The 14,879-nt window shown below is 43.0% G+C and overlaps 1 protein-coding gene across 5 annotated transcripts in view; it reads left to right on the plus strand.

Annotated features, from left to right (window-relative positions):
- Window positions 1-14,879, plus strand: part of ATP11B (ATPase phospholipid transporting 11B (putative)) — a 90,829-nt gene that overhangs the window by 41,544 nt on the left and 34,406 nt on the right. For all 5 annotated transcript variants that reach the window (XM_075202190.1, XM_075202189.1, XM_075202187.1 and 2 more), the window contains exons 18-24: window positions 4,279-4,460; window positions 5,473-5,676; window positions 5,993-6,146; window positions 6,323-6,425; window positions 6,721-6,866; window positions 7,551-7,610; window positions 8,049-8,176. In XM_075202190.1, the coding sequence (XP_075058291.1) occupies window positions 4,279-4,460; window positions 5,473-5,676; window positions 5,993-6,146; window positions 6,323-6,425; window positions 6,721-6,866; window positions 7,551-7,610; window positions 8,049-8,176 (977 nt within the window). The remainder of the gene's footprint in view (window positions 1-4,278; window positions 4,461-5,472; window positions 5,677-5,992; window positions 6,147-6,322; window positions 6,426-6,720; window positions 6,867-7,550; window positions 7,611-8,048; window positions 8,177-14,879) is intronic.

The raw sequence follows: 14,879 nt of genomic DNA on the forward strand, positions 1-14,879 counted from the left end.
CCGGCTGTTGGCAAATTCTGGATTGCTTCCTGAAGTGCCTTGCACCTGAGGGGACAAAGGTGGGTAGCTGTGGTGAAGAATTCGTTGTGGAAACTGAACTAGGTCTATGACATATCCGCGGGACATAATTCCTCGTGTCCAAACGTCCGTGGTGGATTCCTGTGGGGAAGACTGTCGCGCTGCGGGCTTATCACCCTGTCTCAAGGTCCCTCGCCTAATAGCACCCCTGCCTCTGCTATAACCTCCCCTGGGGGCAGAAGACTGGCCCCTCGACGGGCTGCCCCGGCCTAAAGGAACGAAAGGACCGAAAACATCCCAGTCGTAGTCTACTGGAACCTATGGGCAGAGTGTTGCTCTTTCCTGCTGTGCCACCTGTATGACCTGCTCTAGCTCTGTTCTGAAGAGAGTAACCCCATCAAAAGGCAAACCCACTAGAGCTCGCTTTGAATCGGCATCCGCTGTCCAAGAGCGTAACCATAAGGTACAACGAGCTGTGATAATGAGGGCTGAGAATCTGGCATTGACAGACACCGCATCCATGGCTGCCTGGCCTACATAATCAGAAGTGTCAAGGATGTGCTCGGCTAAGGAAAGGAATTTCTGTTCATGGGGAGGAGGCATTCTTCATGCACTGATTGGGATTGTGAAGATGTGCGTGGGTCCGCTAGTGGAAGTGTGTGAAACAAAAACCTCACATACGTCTGCAGATCGCATAATCGCCCAGGTGAGCTCCGCCATGGCTGTTGTCAGTAACTTAGCCCAGGCCGGTTCTTCCATGACTGCCGCCCCCTGCTCTGGAGCACGTCACTCTTGGATTTCAGCCTGGCATGCCATGCAATGAGCATCTTGGTTAGGCTGTCCAACAGATAATTTAGCATTACATTTGTCACAGGTATAATGCAGTGCAGACATAGCAGATGATCCCTTGTTCTTGGACGTCCTCTTCTCAGAGATATTTAAAATGTACACAGATTGAAATCAATATACCTGTAGCAGACTGTATTTTAACCTTTAGTAAAGTCTGAGAACTAAAGTCTGACTACAAAGAAGAAAAGGGTCTTGCAGGTTACAATACCAGGTAAATCCTAGTAAATTCACCAATCAGAAGACACTGAACAATAGTCCTGATAGTGTAAACAGCCTAGTAAAGTAATGCAATCGATTGCACCTTTATTGTAATTGTTGACAATGATACCAGTAGAGGAGAGGCAGAGCAGAGGAGCAGCGTGCCGCACGATGATCTCCGTCTTTCACAATGAAAAATGGCCCCTTCCGCACCAGGAAGTAGGGAGGACGTCCTTTTTTAGAGCCCTCCCTAAAAATGGCTGCCCTCTTGAATCACTGGTTCCTTTGTCTGGCAAACAGCGTGCAATTGCAGTATCTAAAATGGGCGCCGTCCGCGCCAGGAAACTGAGAAAGGGGAGAGAGAAAGTTCCGCCTCCAGTCCCTATGCTAATATGGCTGCCTACATGAATCGCCGATCAGCGCATCTGTTCTATGGCTGCTTTGTATGCACCAACGCAGAAAAAACTGTGCCCAGACTGCACATGCTGTTGGCGAGCGGATCACCTCTAAATGAGCGCGATCGCTGCGCTGTCCCCCTGCTGCTCGTTCTCTAGGGAAAAGGGGGGGGCATGCCAGCAGGTCTTTCGGGTGGGGCGGAGAGACTGCTACAGCTTCATTACCGCCTGACTAGCAACTTACAATATGCGTCCTTGCACTATGGTGCCTGAAAATAAATGTTGCCTCCATGACAGACTTACATTATGTCCCCCTGTTGCGTGTTAATCTAGGGGATGGATAGGCTGCCAGCAGAGGTGTCAGACAACAGAGACCAGGCTGCTGCTTACTTGCGCTGGGACCCAGAGTGAACAGAGCTACAGTCTTATTCACTCCTCTGGGTCTTGAATTTGATCCCTGCGCTGCACCTGTAAAGGGAAATAAAATAAAAACATGAAAAACCTACAACTAATACAAGTATAGGCAGGAGCCTATACAGAAGTGACCTATCTCCTAGGCACTTAAAAATAAAGAGGTATCCACAGGAGAGGAGGGGCATAGTAGGGGAGGAGAGTGCAGATCAAAGAAGTTGATAAGTGCCTAGACTCCTACACCCACTATACCCCAATGTGTCAGTGTCCTCCAATGGTAGGAAAGAGAAATAATACTTTTCCTACAGCTTTGACATAGATATACAGACGTTTTGAATTTTCTGTTAAATATCTGAAGTCAGTCGTACCAATAGATAACATGGAAATTATACAGAGTACACAAACTTCTTTTGTTGTAGCTGCTAAGCTCGATACAAGATTACATGATTTAAAAATACAAAACACAGCTGGAAATAATAGTGGTACAATATTTGGCTAATGTAAATACAATATATATATTATGGTTTCAATACACATTTATATCCAACTTATTCTTCTATGTTCTAGTATTTTTTCAACAGAAGGTAAGACAAACCCTAGAGACACAGTTGCCAATTGTTTACACAGCATTTTGGGAGGGGGTATATCTCCTTATTGCATAAATAATTAAATCTCTGGATCAATCATTCCATTAAAGCATTATACAAATTTTACCTGGCTATACAATTTCTTGTAAGAGAAATAACATCCACTGTCCTGTAAAGGTATGGGAACTATTAAATATTTTTCAAAATGTTAATAGCTGCTTTATGTAAGGCAACTTATTATGTAAGTTTAGTGACACTTTAATAAAGCTAGCTCTAAACCCTTTACATTTTTCACTATGTTCCCCCCTGTAGACGGATTACTGAAGCTGTACCATGTATTCAAATTGTGGTCTGATGTGATTTATACCACACTAAAATAGTTTTGTTTTTGTTTTTTTTTAATTTCTGTATCCCAACAAGTGTTACTTTGAATGATGCTATTCAGCTTGCTGTTGGCTATTCTCAGATTTTCCTGTTTCCTATTTAATGCATCATTGTAACCATGGCCTAGGTGCATAACTTTACATTTACCTTCATAAAATAGCCCGGCAAGCATGCTAATTGTGGGCTCCTCTGTCACTTGTGCAAGTGCTGCCGTGGAGATTGGCTTTGGGAAACACTGTGAGCTAGTCCGTATGGTGTTTGCATAGAGGGTGCGCCTTCTTTTGCCTTTTGTCCTAGTATTCACATCTTGCGTACCAATCGGGATTTTTGAAAATCATTTGGTACTGTTCCACATAACAAATATATCCCATCTACTGCACTATGATGCTCCTGCGATACCTATGCATATATTTCTGGATCAAAGAAATACAATAGTTTGTTTTTAATTAGAGCTAGATTACAGCTGCTATGAAAAGCGCAAAAGGAAACCATGTAATTTCAATTGAACAAGTAAAGCCTCATTATTGACATGCCGTGTAAGGTGATAACAATAGCACCTAGGTGTGTTTAAAGCAGATGGAGAAGTGAAAATGAGAAACTTTAATAGTTGCATCTAGAGTTTGTGTGGTAAACATAGTAAGATTGTTACAGGGCAGAGGAAGTTAAAGCACGGAGGATATACACAGGTGAAGATGACTAAAGTTCACTCTTCCATTTGCCTTGATAAATGCTTCAGCAGCATTCTAAAAGCAAACTAAGCTAGAATAGTACCAGGTGCACAACCTACTTTCCCCCAAATCCTTTGATTGTTCTCCATTTCTATTAAATAAGTGCAATTAAAAGTATTTAATATTCTGCACATGCTGTTGCACCATTTGATAACATTTGGATCACCATTTTTTTTTTTTTTATATATTTATGTGGTTAAACCAGAATTGAAAAACCTAAGTGTGGAATTCTGACATATTAGACATGGGATATAATATATGTTTGGAGAATGTTCTACCACAACTGTGTGGTCTGTATACACTAGTCAATTAAAACAAATTGCGTAGATTGATTCATCTGGTTTTGATCTGCACTGTTGTACTTGGTCTTCTGAATATGTATCTACAAGAAAGTAGTAGCTGTAAGCTCTTGTGGTCAAGCTTTATCTTCTATACCGCTGAATCCCCTGGTTTTTGTTATGGAATGTTTTAAATTTCACTTGGTGTACTGGGAAAAATGTTGACATTTTATAAATAAATGATTGATATTGTGGTAACTAGGAGCAGCATATGCAAGACAGATACACACTTCAAGATTGGCAATGGTTGCTGAATATTTTGTCATGCTGTGCATTGATATTCAACAGAGACCATCATTATAATCAAAAATTAGTTATTTGTATTTCTTATGTTAATTTAATTCAAAAACTCTTCTTGTTGTTCTGCTAGAAAGGGCTAAGGACATTGTGTATGGCCTATAGGAGGTTCACAGCAGAAGAGTACCAGGAAATTGATCAGAGACTGCTTGAAGCCCGTACTGCATTACAGCACAGGGAAGAGCGTCTGGCTGATGTATTCAACATCATTGAAAGAGACCTGGACCTGCTGGGAGCAACTGGTGTTGAAGACAAGTAAAAACCATGCATAGTATAGTATTGTCCCATCTGTGTATAAGACAGTCTTTCATACATTGTAGTAATCTCACATACATTGAGCACACACTTATGCAGTTTACCAAATGACAGGTGTTTCTTAATCAATATTTGTGTATTTAGGTATAAGAATCCATACCCTTGACACTCCCCAGGAGTAGCATTCATATCAAACATTGTTTGTTGTTCTGAAGAAGATATTTTCCCTATTAATAATCTACCTCTGGGTTACACTGCAACGTGCGTGATGGTAAAGTGTTGCCGAACCCTAAATGGGAAGGAAACTCGTCAACAAATAAAAAACCATGAAATGACTTGCCCAGTATAGGTATGACGGGTTATATGGGTAGCTATAAAGTGGGAAAATAAGGTAATTTGTCAATCTTTTTTTCTAATAATACTGATATTTTAATATCTTCCAATTTCCAAATGGGTCTGCCTTTGGTGGGATTTATACAAAACCTTTTCCTTTCCTTGGCTAGATACTGGAAAACAGCAATTTAATGCTCCCAATAAAACATTGTTACAAGTCTTCACTGACTGCAGACCCAACACATTGTGTAAAATAAAAGATGACACATGACTGGCCACAACACCCTTCTAGTCAGGCCCTGTTTTTCACTTGACACTGTAAATCACTGGACTCTACTTATTTAATTTAATTAATTTAACACATAGGTAAAAGCATATATACTAGATTATTGTTGTCATCATTAGCATCTAGAATTAAGTTTATTGCAACATTTAGTTAAAAAATAAATCAAGAATTCAACAGTAGTTTCATGCAGATCCCACATGTGAGAATATTAATTACTTCCCCTGAGAGTTTGGTTTTCATATTACGGTAGCCCCAAATCACTATGTGTAAATAGACTTTACCTGCAAAAACAATGTAGAAGAACTGTTTGGTATGTTTGCGCATAAGCATTTTGCATGTTCTTCATTTGTAATAGTCTAGTAATGAATTGTATTGTTCTCATTTGTTTTTCAGACTTCAGGACAAGGTCCAGGAGACAATTGAGGCTCTCCGGCTGGCAGGAATAAAAGTGTGGGTGCTTACAGGAGACAAACATGAGACGGCTGTCAGTGTCAGCTTATCTTGTGGACATTTCCACAGAACTATGAATATTCTTGAACTTGTACAACAAAAATCAGACCATGAATGTGCTGAGAAACTAATGCAGCTTGCTAGACGGTAAGCAAACAGTATGTGGAATACTGCTAACTTTATTTTCATTAGACACCTGGATAGAGCATAATTTGTTTCCCCCTGTTTTTTAACCAAATCAAACACACAATACAAAGGGAAAGCTTGGTGTACTTTTTGTTTTTGCTTTCAAATTCCCTTTTATTCTAATGCTTTAAATAGGTTGTACACTTTATTGTTTTGTACTTCAGACATTTTTGCAAAATAAGAGTTTATATAAAAAATAGGTTGTACACAGGTCTAATATTTGCATGCATTGATATGTGCTCTACCGTCCATCTACTTTGAGCTTTGTCCTCTATAGGCTGCAGGATGACCACGTGATCCAACACGGGCTGGTTGTTGATGGAGCCAGCCTTTCTCTTGCACTCAGAGGGCATGAAAAACTTTTCATGGATGTCTGTAAAAGCTGCTCAGCAGTGCTGTGTTGTCGGATGGCACCATTACAAAAAGCAAAGGTACAAAGGCCGAGAATTGTAAATTGCTGGAATTCTTCTTGAGTGTTACCAGTTATTTGTTTAGTTTGCGATCTAAAAATCTAAACTTAAAAATATAAATCTTGCATTTAATAATTCAGTTTGTCATTTTGGAATTCCCACGTCCCCAATGGTTCTATAATGACTTTTATTTGCAGGTGGTGAGGTTATTGAAAATTTCTCCTGAGAAGCCCATCACGCTTGCCATAGGCGATGGGGCAAATGATGTAAGCATGATACAAGAAGCTCATGTAGGCATAGGTGAGTGCATGGTGGAGGGGCCATTTGTATGACTCTCACTAATAACATTGATTTTCTTTTCATTTACATCATTGGGGACATTTCGGAAACTAGATCACACAAAAATGAGTTTGTGTGCCAGAGCAAACTTACCAGTCCTTCTACAGTTTAGATAATGAAAATAAACAACTAAAACTTATGGGCCAATTACATATTTTTATAGTTACTTTTGTATATCTTTTCATAAGTGTTTCCCATATGTTTTTAAAATCTCATGTGTCCTATAATTTGTGTATTTCCCTCTGGTGTGTTTTAGGAATTATGGGAAAAGAAGGCAGACAAGCTGTAAGGAACAGCGACTATGCAATTGCGAGGTTTAAATTCCTCTCAAAACTGCTTTTGGTGCATGGTCACTATTACTACATTAGAATAGCTACTCTTGTACAGTACTTTTTTTATAAGGTAAGTGCATATTCTCCTTTAATTGACTTATTTAGAATAGTTTTTAATACAATAAATAGTAAAATAAAACTCTGTGCTATGATTATTGGACAGTATGTGGCACTTGAAGAAATGGATGTCAACGCTATCTGACAATCTACTACAGGGGTAACACAAATGAATAAGAATTGCTGCATCATTTTTTGCTTCTGACAAGGAAGGCTGATTTGTCTCATATGGTTTCCAGCAATAGGGCATATGTCCCGTTGCCGTAATATGAACGTTACAGCTAAATAGATTTTTGAATCCTTATTAAAAAAATTGCTCTACAACAAGTTCCAGAAGACGCAAGTGATGAGACGAGATAAGCTAAAGGAAGAGGGTTAGGACCCTAAGGCTGAAACTGTGCTGCTATAGGACAGGGCCATACCATATGAAGAAACATGCTAGATCTAGATCAAATGGCATTAGCTGCGCACCTAGGCACAATAGGTGAGAGTGGGCTTGATTACCTGGATAATGGTGCCCATATGCACTACAATCTTCCTGGCCAATTGGATCACTTCTCTGGTCTCCTATCATTATGTTAACAAAGGCTCTGTATTTATCCACACTCCCCAATATGCAGTGGGATTTCCTAATAAATTAGCTTGTGCTGTGTTTTGTATTACTGCAGATTTACTAATGTAATGTTTTCTCTTTCAGAATGTGTGTTTTATCACACCACAATTTTTGTATCAGTTCATTTGTTTATTTTCACAACAAGTAAGTTTAACTTTAGTGTCGTAAATCTTCTCCTTTCATTTACTGTTAGTGTTACTATCACACATTTGCCACTTTGCTATGTTTTATCAAGTGTTCGACAAGCTGTGCACATTAACACTTTCCTAAGGCTTATACAGAAACGAAAGACATATCAGATTTTGCCTGAATTGTGCTCTACAGTATGTAATGGGTAATTGTCTTGTGTAAGAAGTCTGCCTAATGTTGCCTGAATATTATTTAATTTAGGAAGCCTTTTAGAAATCGGAAATAAATTGCAGCCACTATAATACATCCAACTTCTAATCTGGAAAAGCGAAAAATGTTTATCGTTAATTGATCCACATGTGTGTAGCAAGCATGCTGGTAATGATGCTTAAATGCTGCGATCTAGATACAAGGTATTAAGTCTTTGAAACTGTGTCCTATTTTGTTTTGCAGACACTGTATGACAGTGTGTACCTGACTTTATACAATATTTGTTTCACTTCCCTGCCTGTCCTGATGTACAGTCTGTTTGAGCAACATGTGCATCCACACGTGTTACACACCAAACCTGGTCTCTATAGGTGAGTATTATGTTGTTTTTAGAGAAAAACATGTTGGGGAATATTTTCATTTACCATGCATTAAACACATTTAAATTGCCTTCCCAAATATGTAAATTTGTTACTAGCCTATATTCATTTTCTGTAGTGTGACAGTTTTTTTGGCAATTCCTACGTCATTCAGAAATCAACCCATGGGTAAGGTTGAGCATGTTCAACAACACAGACATAAGTTGCATCGAATATCTTTACTTCTGGGTTAAAAATGCAGTAGATATTTACAACTCCTACTTTACTTTTGTCAACCACTGCGGAAAAGGGAAACCCAATGCCAGAGGCAGCATATATTTGTTATTTAATCTCCCAAGCATTCTAATCTCCACATATTAACAAAATAAATCATTGCTTCAACACCTTGCCTCACAACGCTGGAGTCTTGGGGTAGCTTTTGGTCTGGCCCTTATCTGTTTGGAATTTGATTATTCTCCCTGTGTTTGTGTGGGTGTTCTTTGGTTGTTCTGGCTTTCTCATACAGTCTGAAAACATACTGGTAGGTTAAATGGCTCCTGACAAAATGGACCGTTGTTTGTGATAGGGAATTTAGACTGCAATTTAGACTTCAAGCACCAATGTGGCAGGATGTGATTGATTGCATATTCTCCGTGCAGCTCTGTGTATATAATTTAATATAATTGGTGCTATATAACAATAATATTTAAATCTTTCAGTACCTTTCTGTTGATTATAATAGTGAGCCAAATGGTTAAAAAGTAGACATTACATTAGAAAGATACAAGTTTCCCAGAAAACACACACTCTGGGAGAGGGAGATTTAAATGTATACTTCACACATACAAATTTCTTTTCATATGGTTTTTAAGTAGTCCACAAATGTTTGATTATTTATGAAATGTGGTAAGATTGTCCTCCTTTTTATTATTCTATACAATATTATATAAGTAAAGGAATATTTCTCTTTCATCCAGTCTGGGGGACACTGCTTTACCATGGGTTGTGGAGGGGAGCTGGGAGTTGGCACCTAACTAGTTAACTTTAGTGCTGCTGATAGACCCCTCCCCTCTACAATCCCCCTGCCTCTTCCTGTACAATCCAGTTTTTTTAGGTGCCCTGGAGTTTGGGCAAGTTTTTTAGTGCTTAGTGTAATTTTAATACATTTTATTTGTTCTTTTATGTTTTCTCTTTTTTTTTTTACACAGGTGGCAGCGCTGGAGTGTGTTCTAATATAGAGAACACACTCACAGCTTGGCAGCGCAGGCATTCCCCTGTCAGCTGAGAGCCAGCGGCTCTCACTGACAGGGGCTGAATTACAAAGTGCCTGATTATAGGGAGTGACAAGCGGTCTCATGGACCGCTGCACTCCCATAGCCTCCCCGATAACCGGCGCTGCCATTACAGGCATAGAGCGCTGGTTATCGGGTAATGAAGATGGCGGCGGCCATCTTGGATTCGGACAGGAGAAGGGGCTAAACCAAGATTCCCCCCCTCAGAAATAGGAGGGGGGCGTCGGGAAGTACCGCTGCGGAGACCTCTGTCCTGGGAAGAGGATCTAATAGAGGTCTCCACTAATCTGCCACCAAAAGCCGTTTTTTCCCTATGGATTTTCAACAGAACAACGGCATCAGGGAAGAGGGGGGAGCTAAAACATAGAGTTCCCCCCCCTTCTCACAGAGAAAGAGAGAGATGGACCTTTCCAGGGTTCTGGCGCCAAAGCAGAAGCCCAGGAACAGAGCTGAAGGAGAGCACAGACTGCTGTTGGACTTCTCCCTGTCTTGGTGGCCCTTGGGCTAAGTACAAGCTTATTTAAACACATATTTGTTGTTTTATTACTGGCTTAGCAGCTTTACATTATAGTCTCCTGCTAGCCTAAAATATTATGGTGTTTAAAATATTCAAGTACAACTTTTTCAAAGACATTAGTTGATTACTTGTTATTTACTCTGTTCTTTTAATATATTTTACTCTCTCTCTCTCTCTCTCTCTCCCTTTATCTCTATCTGTATATTCAGCTAGATTGATTTTGTGTGATTGGTGTGCCTTCCTTTATATGAAATGACAGATAAGGGAAAGGGCCCTATGGCAAAATATTTCACATGGTCTAAATGTCATGTAAAATTACCGTGTGGGCAGAAGGACCCTTTGGCGCTCTGCGCTGCATGCGAAGCAGGGGCCCCCTCTGTGCAAAGCCAGCAGGTTACAGCCCCTTCGTCTGAGGAACCGGCCTGGGTAACCTCCCTAACACAGTCGGTTACCTCCCTAGCCCAAATGGTTTTTCAATCAAATCCGTTGCTATCAACTGTGGCAACTTCGGTGGCTAGCAATACTAATACGCAGTCAGACCCCCCCAGGCTTCCTCAGATGCCAGTGGATCGAGTTTGCCGGGAACTTCCACATCGCAGGCTGACCCAGCCCCTGCTAATACAGACCCGGCTTGGTCTACAGCCTTTTTGAAGGGATTAAACAAGCTTAACCAGTTGCTAGATTCCTCTAATACCCCGCCTGCTAAGAGAAGGAAGTTTAGAGCAGTAAATCCCCTTGTGGTCCTTTCAGATTTGGAGGAAGAGTCTGAGGAAGAGGGGGAAATCTATTCGGATGCTGACCATAGTCATTCCTCAGAGCAGGAAGTGTACCCTAGAAACCAATTTGTTAATGATTTGGTTTTAGCGGTTAGACAGGCGCTGGACTTCCCAGAGTCGGAGGAGGTTTCCCCCAGGGACAGAAATCTGTTCAAGAAGGCCAAAACAAAAGCCAACCGTTTCCCTCCTTCTGCAGAACTCAAAGAAATTGCTGAAGGGGCTTGGAAACAACCTGAGAAAAGGTTTTTCATTCCCAAAAGGTTCGCCTCTCTGTATCCTCTTCAGGAGGAAGAGGCGACTCGCTGGGAGAGTATTCCCAAGGTAGACATTCCTATTGCTCGCCTGGCTAAACATACTCTTCTCCCAGCCCCGGGTTCAGCGTCTCTCCCAGACGCCAATGACCGTAAGGTAGAATCCCAGCTCAAATCAATATTTGCGGCTGCGGGTTCTGGCTTTAGACCCACATTTGCTTCAGCCTGGGTAGCAAAAGCCATGGAAGCATGGGCAGACCAGCTGGCAGAAGCTTTACAGGACTCCGAGCTCCTTCCCCTTGCTTTGCATTTAAAGGAAGCTTCGGGGTATCTCTATGAGGCGGCCCAGAATTCAGCAGCGGTTTCCTCTGCCATTCAGGCGGCCTCCATTTCAGCAAGGACACTATGGCTGAAATCCTGGGAAGGTGATGCAGAGTCAAAGCGCTCCGTTGAAACCATCCCCTTTTCTGCAGCGGGCTTATTCGGGCCGGAATTGGATACCCTCATTTCCCAGGCTACGGGGGGCAAAAGCACTTCTTTGCCAGTATACGCTAACGGAAGCCGCGCTCAGAGGAATAGCTCCTTCCGACAGCCCTTTCGAGGGACTTCCTTCCAAAGGGGTCAGTCCTTCAGAGGAAGGCAATCTAATTCCCGAGGCTCCTCCTCTAGGGGAAGATCCTCGTTTACTACCAAGCGCCAGGCCGCTAAGACCCAGGAAAAGCCTGCGTCCTGACGACCAACCTGTACTACAGGGGGCGCCAGTGGGAGGACGTCTGTCCCTGTTTCAAAAACAATGGACAGCGTCTTCCCAAGATCCTTGGATTCGGAAAATCATTTCAGAGGGGTACAGAATAGACCTATTGGGTCCGGCTCCACAGCGTTTCTTCAAGACCCCGCTACCTCAGGATCTTTTAAAAAGACGGGCTATACAGGATTGTGTCGCTTCTCTTTTACTCCAGCAGGTCATCTGCAGAGTGCCAGATGGGCAGAAAGGAAGAGGTTTTTATTCAAACCTGTTCCTAGTCAAGAAGCCGGACGGCTCCTTTCGGCCCATCCTAAACTTAAAGGGCCTCAACGTTCACTTAAGGGTGGACAAATTTCGGATGGAATCTCTGAGGTCAGTAATAAACGGCCTAGAGATAAATCAGTTCATGGCGTCCATAGATATAAAGGACGCTTATCTCCACATTCCCATCTGGATCCACCACCCGTCTCTCCTCAGATTCTCGGTAGGATCTGCTCACTATCAGTTTCGGGCCCTCCCCTTTGGCCTCTCAACTGCGCCAAGGGTCTTCACGAAGATTATGTCAGTTATGGCAGCATGTCTTCACCTGCAGGGAGTTCAGGTCGTTCCTTACTTGGACGACCTACTCATCAAGGCTTCCTCAGAAGGTTGCCTGCGTTATCACCTGTCCCTCACCCAGGCAGTTCTCGAGGGCCACGGTTGGCTAATAAATTCAAAAAAATCCCAGTTGATCCCGTGTCAGCGCATGGTATTCCTGGGACTCATCATGGACACCAGGAGGCAGAGAGTGTTTCTCCCAGCAGAAAAAATCTCCTCTATTCAGTCGGTAACCTCCCAGGTTTTGTCTTACCCCAGCCCCTCAATGCACTTGTGCATGAGGCTACTCGGAAAGATGGTGGCCTCTTTCGAGACCATTCCCTTTGGGCGAGCCCATTCTCGATGTTTCCAATGGGATCTGCTATCGAAGTGGTCAGGGTCACACCTACACCTGAAAAGTCAAAGGATCTGTCTATCTCAGAAAGCGAGAGAATCTCTTCAGTGGTGGATGTGTCTGCACAACATGAGCATGGGAAAATCCTTCGCACAATGGTCATGGATCATAGCCACGACAGACACCAGCCTGAAGGGTTGGGGGGCGGTAAGCCTTCACCTCCGACTCCAGGGAATTTGGTCGCCTCAGGAATCAACTCTACCGATAAATGTTTTGGAATTGAAGGCCATTCTCTTGGCTCTCCGGGGAGCCCAGTCTTTTCTTCAGGGCCAACCGGTCAGAATTCAGTCCGACAATGCCACGGCCGTGGCATATGTCAACAGACAAGGAGGAACCAGGAGTGCAGCGGCTATGGAAATTGCAGCCCAAATATTTGTTTGGGCAGAGCAATATGTCCCAGCAATATCGGCGGTTTTCATTCCAGGAATAGAAAACTGGGAGGCGGACTATTTAAGTCGAAACCAGCTGATGGCGGGGGAGTGGTCTCTACACCCGGATGTCTTCCAGTCTCTGGTTCTCAGGTGGGGTCTTCCGGACATACACCTCATGGCCTCCAGACACAACCGGAAGGTCCACAAGTTTTGCGCAAGGGCAAGGGATCCCTTAGCGGCGGCAGTGGACGTTTTGACGATGTCATGGGAGTTCAGGTTGGGATACCTGTTTCCCCCAATTCCCATGCTTCCTCGAGTACTCAGACGAGTTCGGCAGGGCCTTCTGCCAGTAATTCTAGTCGTTCCCTCTTGGCCGCGCCGAGTGTGGTACGCAGACATCATATCTATGGCGGAAGGGCCGGGGTTCCGCCTTCCGTATCGAATCGACCTGCTTCTGCAAGGTCCATTCCATTTCCAGAATGTACCTCGGCTCAATTTAACGGCATGGCTGTTGAAGCCAGCCTCTGGAAGGCTAGAGGTTTTTCGCCCAGTGTAATTCAGACTCTGATGCGAGCCAGGAAACCTGTTTCTTCTCTGATCTATCACCGGATTTGGAGGGCCTACATTAGATGGTGCGAAAATAGGACGTTCCACTCGTCCTCTTTTCGACTTTCCCGTCTATTAGCCTTCCTTCAAAATGGCCTGGAAGCAGGCCTTAGGTTAGGTTCCCTAAAGGTCCAGGTTTCGGCACTTTCTGTATTTTTTCATAAGAAATTAGCCGAATTGCCAGACATTAGGACTTTTTTCCAGGGAGTTTTACATATCCAACCTCCCTATGTCCCTCCTACTGCTCCATGGGATCTCAACATGGTCCTAGAGATGCCCAAGGGCCCCCCCTTTGAACCTTTGAGTAAGGCAGACCTAAAGTGGTTGACCTGGAAGGTCCTCTTTCTTTTGGCTATCGCTTCGGCTCGTAGAGTTTCCGAATTAGGAGCTCTGTCCTGTAGGGAACCATATTTGGTTTTCCACGAGGACAGAGCGGTGTTAAGAACTCTCCCTTCTTTCGTACCAAAAGTAGTGTCGGCTTTTCATCTCAACCAGGAAATTGTAGTTCCGGTTTTCTCATCTTCCCATATGGATCAGCAATCGATGGAAAAGTTAGATGTGGTTAGGGCTCTCCGCATTTATGTTAAAAGAACTTCCCAGATTAGACGTACAGACTCTCTATTTGTCCTTTATGACGCTAATAAGAGAGGCTGGCCAGCCTCAAAACAGTCCATTGCAAGATGGATTACGTCTACCATCAGACAAGCTTATATAAAGGCTAGCCGTCCTGTGCCGGAGAGAATCACAGCCCATTCCACCAGATCGGTTGGGGCGTCGTGGGCAGCAAGGAATGGTGTTTCTGCGGACCAGCTTTGCAGGGCAGCCACTTGGTCCTCTGTCCATACGTTTACTAAATTTTATCAATTCAATGTCTTTGCATCAGCAGATGCAAATTTCGCTCGTAATGCTTTACGAGCGGGATTTTCAGAGTAGTCCCACCCTTTAGGGGCTGCTTTAGAACGTCCCCATGGTAAAGCAGTGTCCCCCAGACTGGATGAAAGAGAAAAGAGGATTTATGTACTTACGTTAAATCCGTTTCTCTGATTCCGTCTGGGGGACACTGCGATCCCTCCCTTCTGTTATTCTTCTGTGTGCTCTTGTTTGACTGCCCTTTTTTCTCCTGGGGCTTTTTAAAACTAACTGGATTGTACAGGAAGAGGCAGGGG

The sequence above is a fragment of the Mixophyes fleayi genome, chromosome 3, assembly GCF_038048845.1.
Source record: "Mixophyes fleayi isolate aMixFle1 chromosome 3, aMixFle1.hap1, whole genome shotgun sequence".
Taxonomy (NCBI): domain Eukaryota; kingdom Metazoa; phylum Chordata; class Amphibia; order Anura; family Limnodynastidae; genus Mixophyes; species Mixophyes fleayi.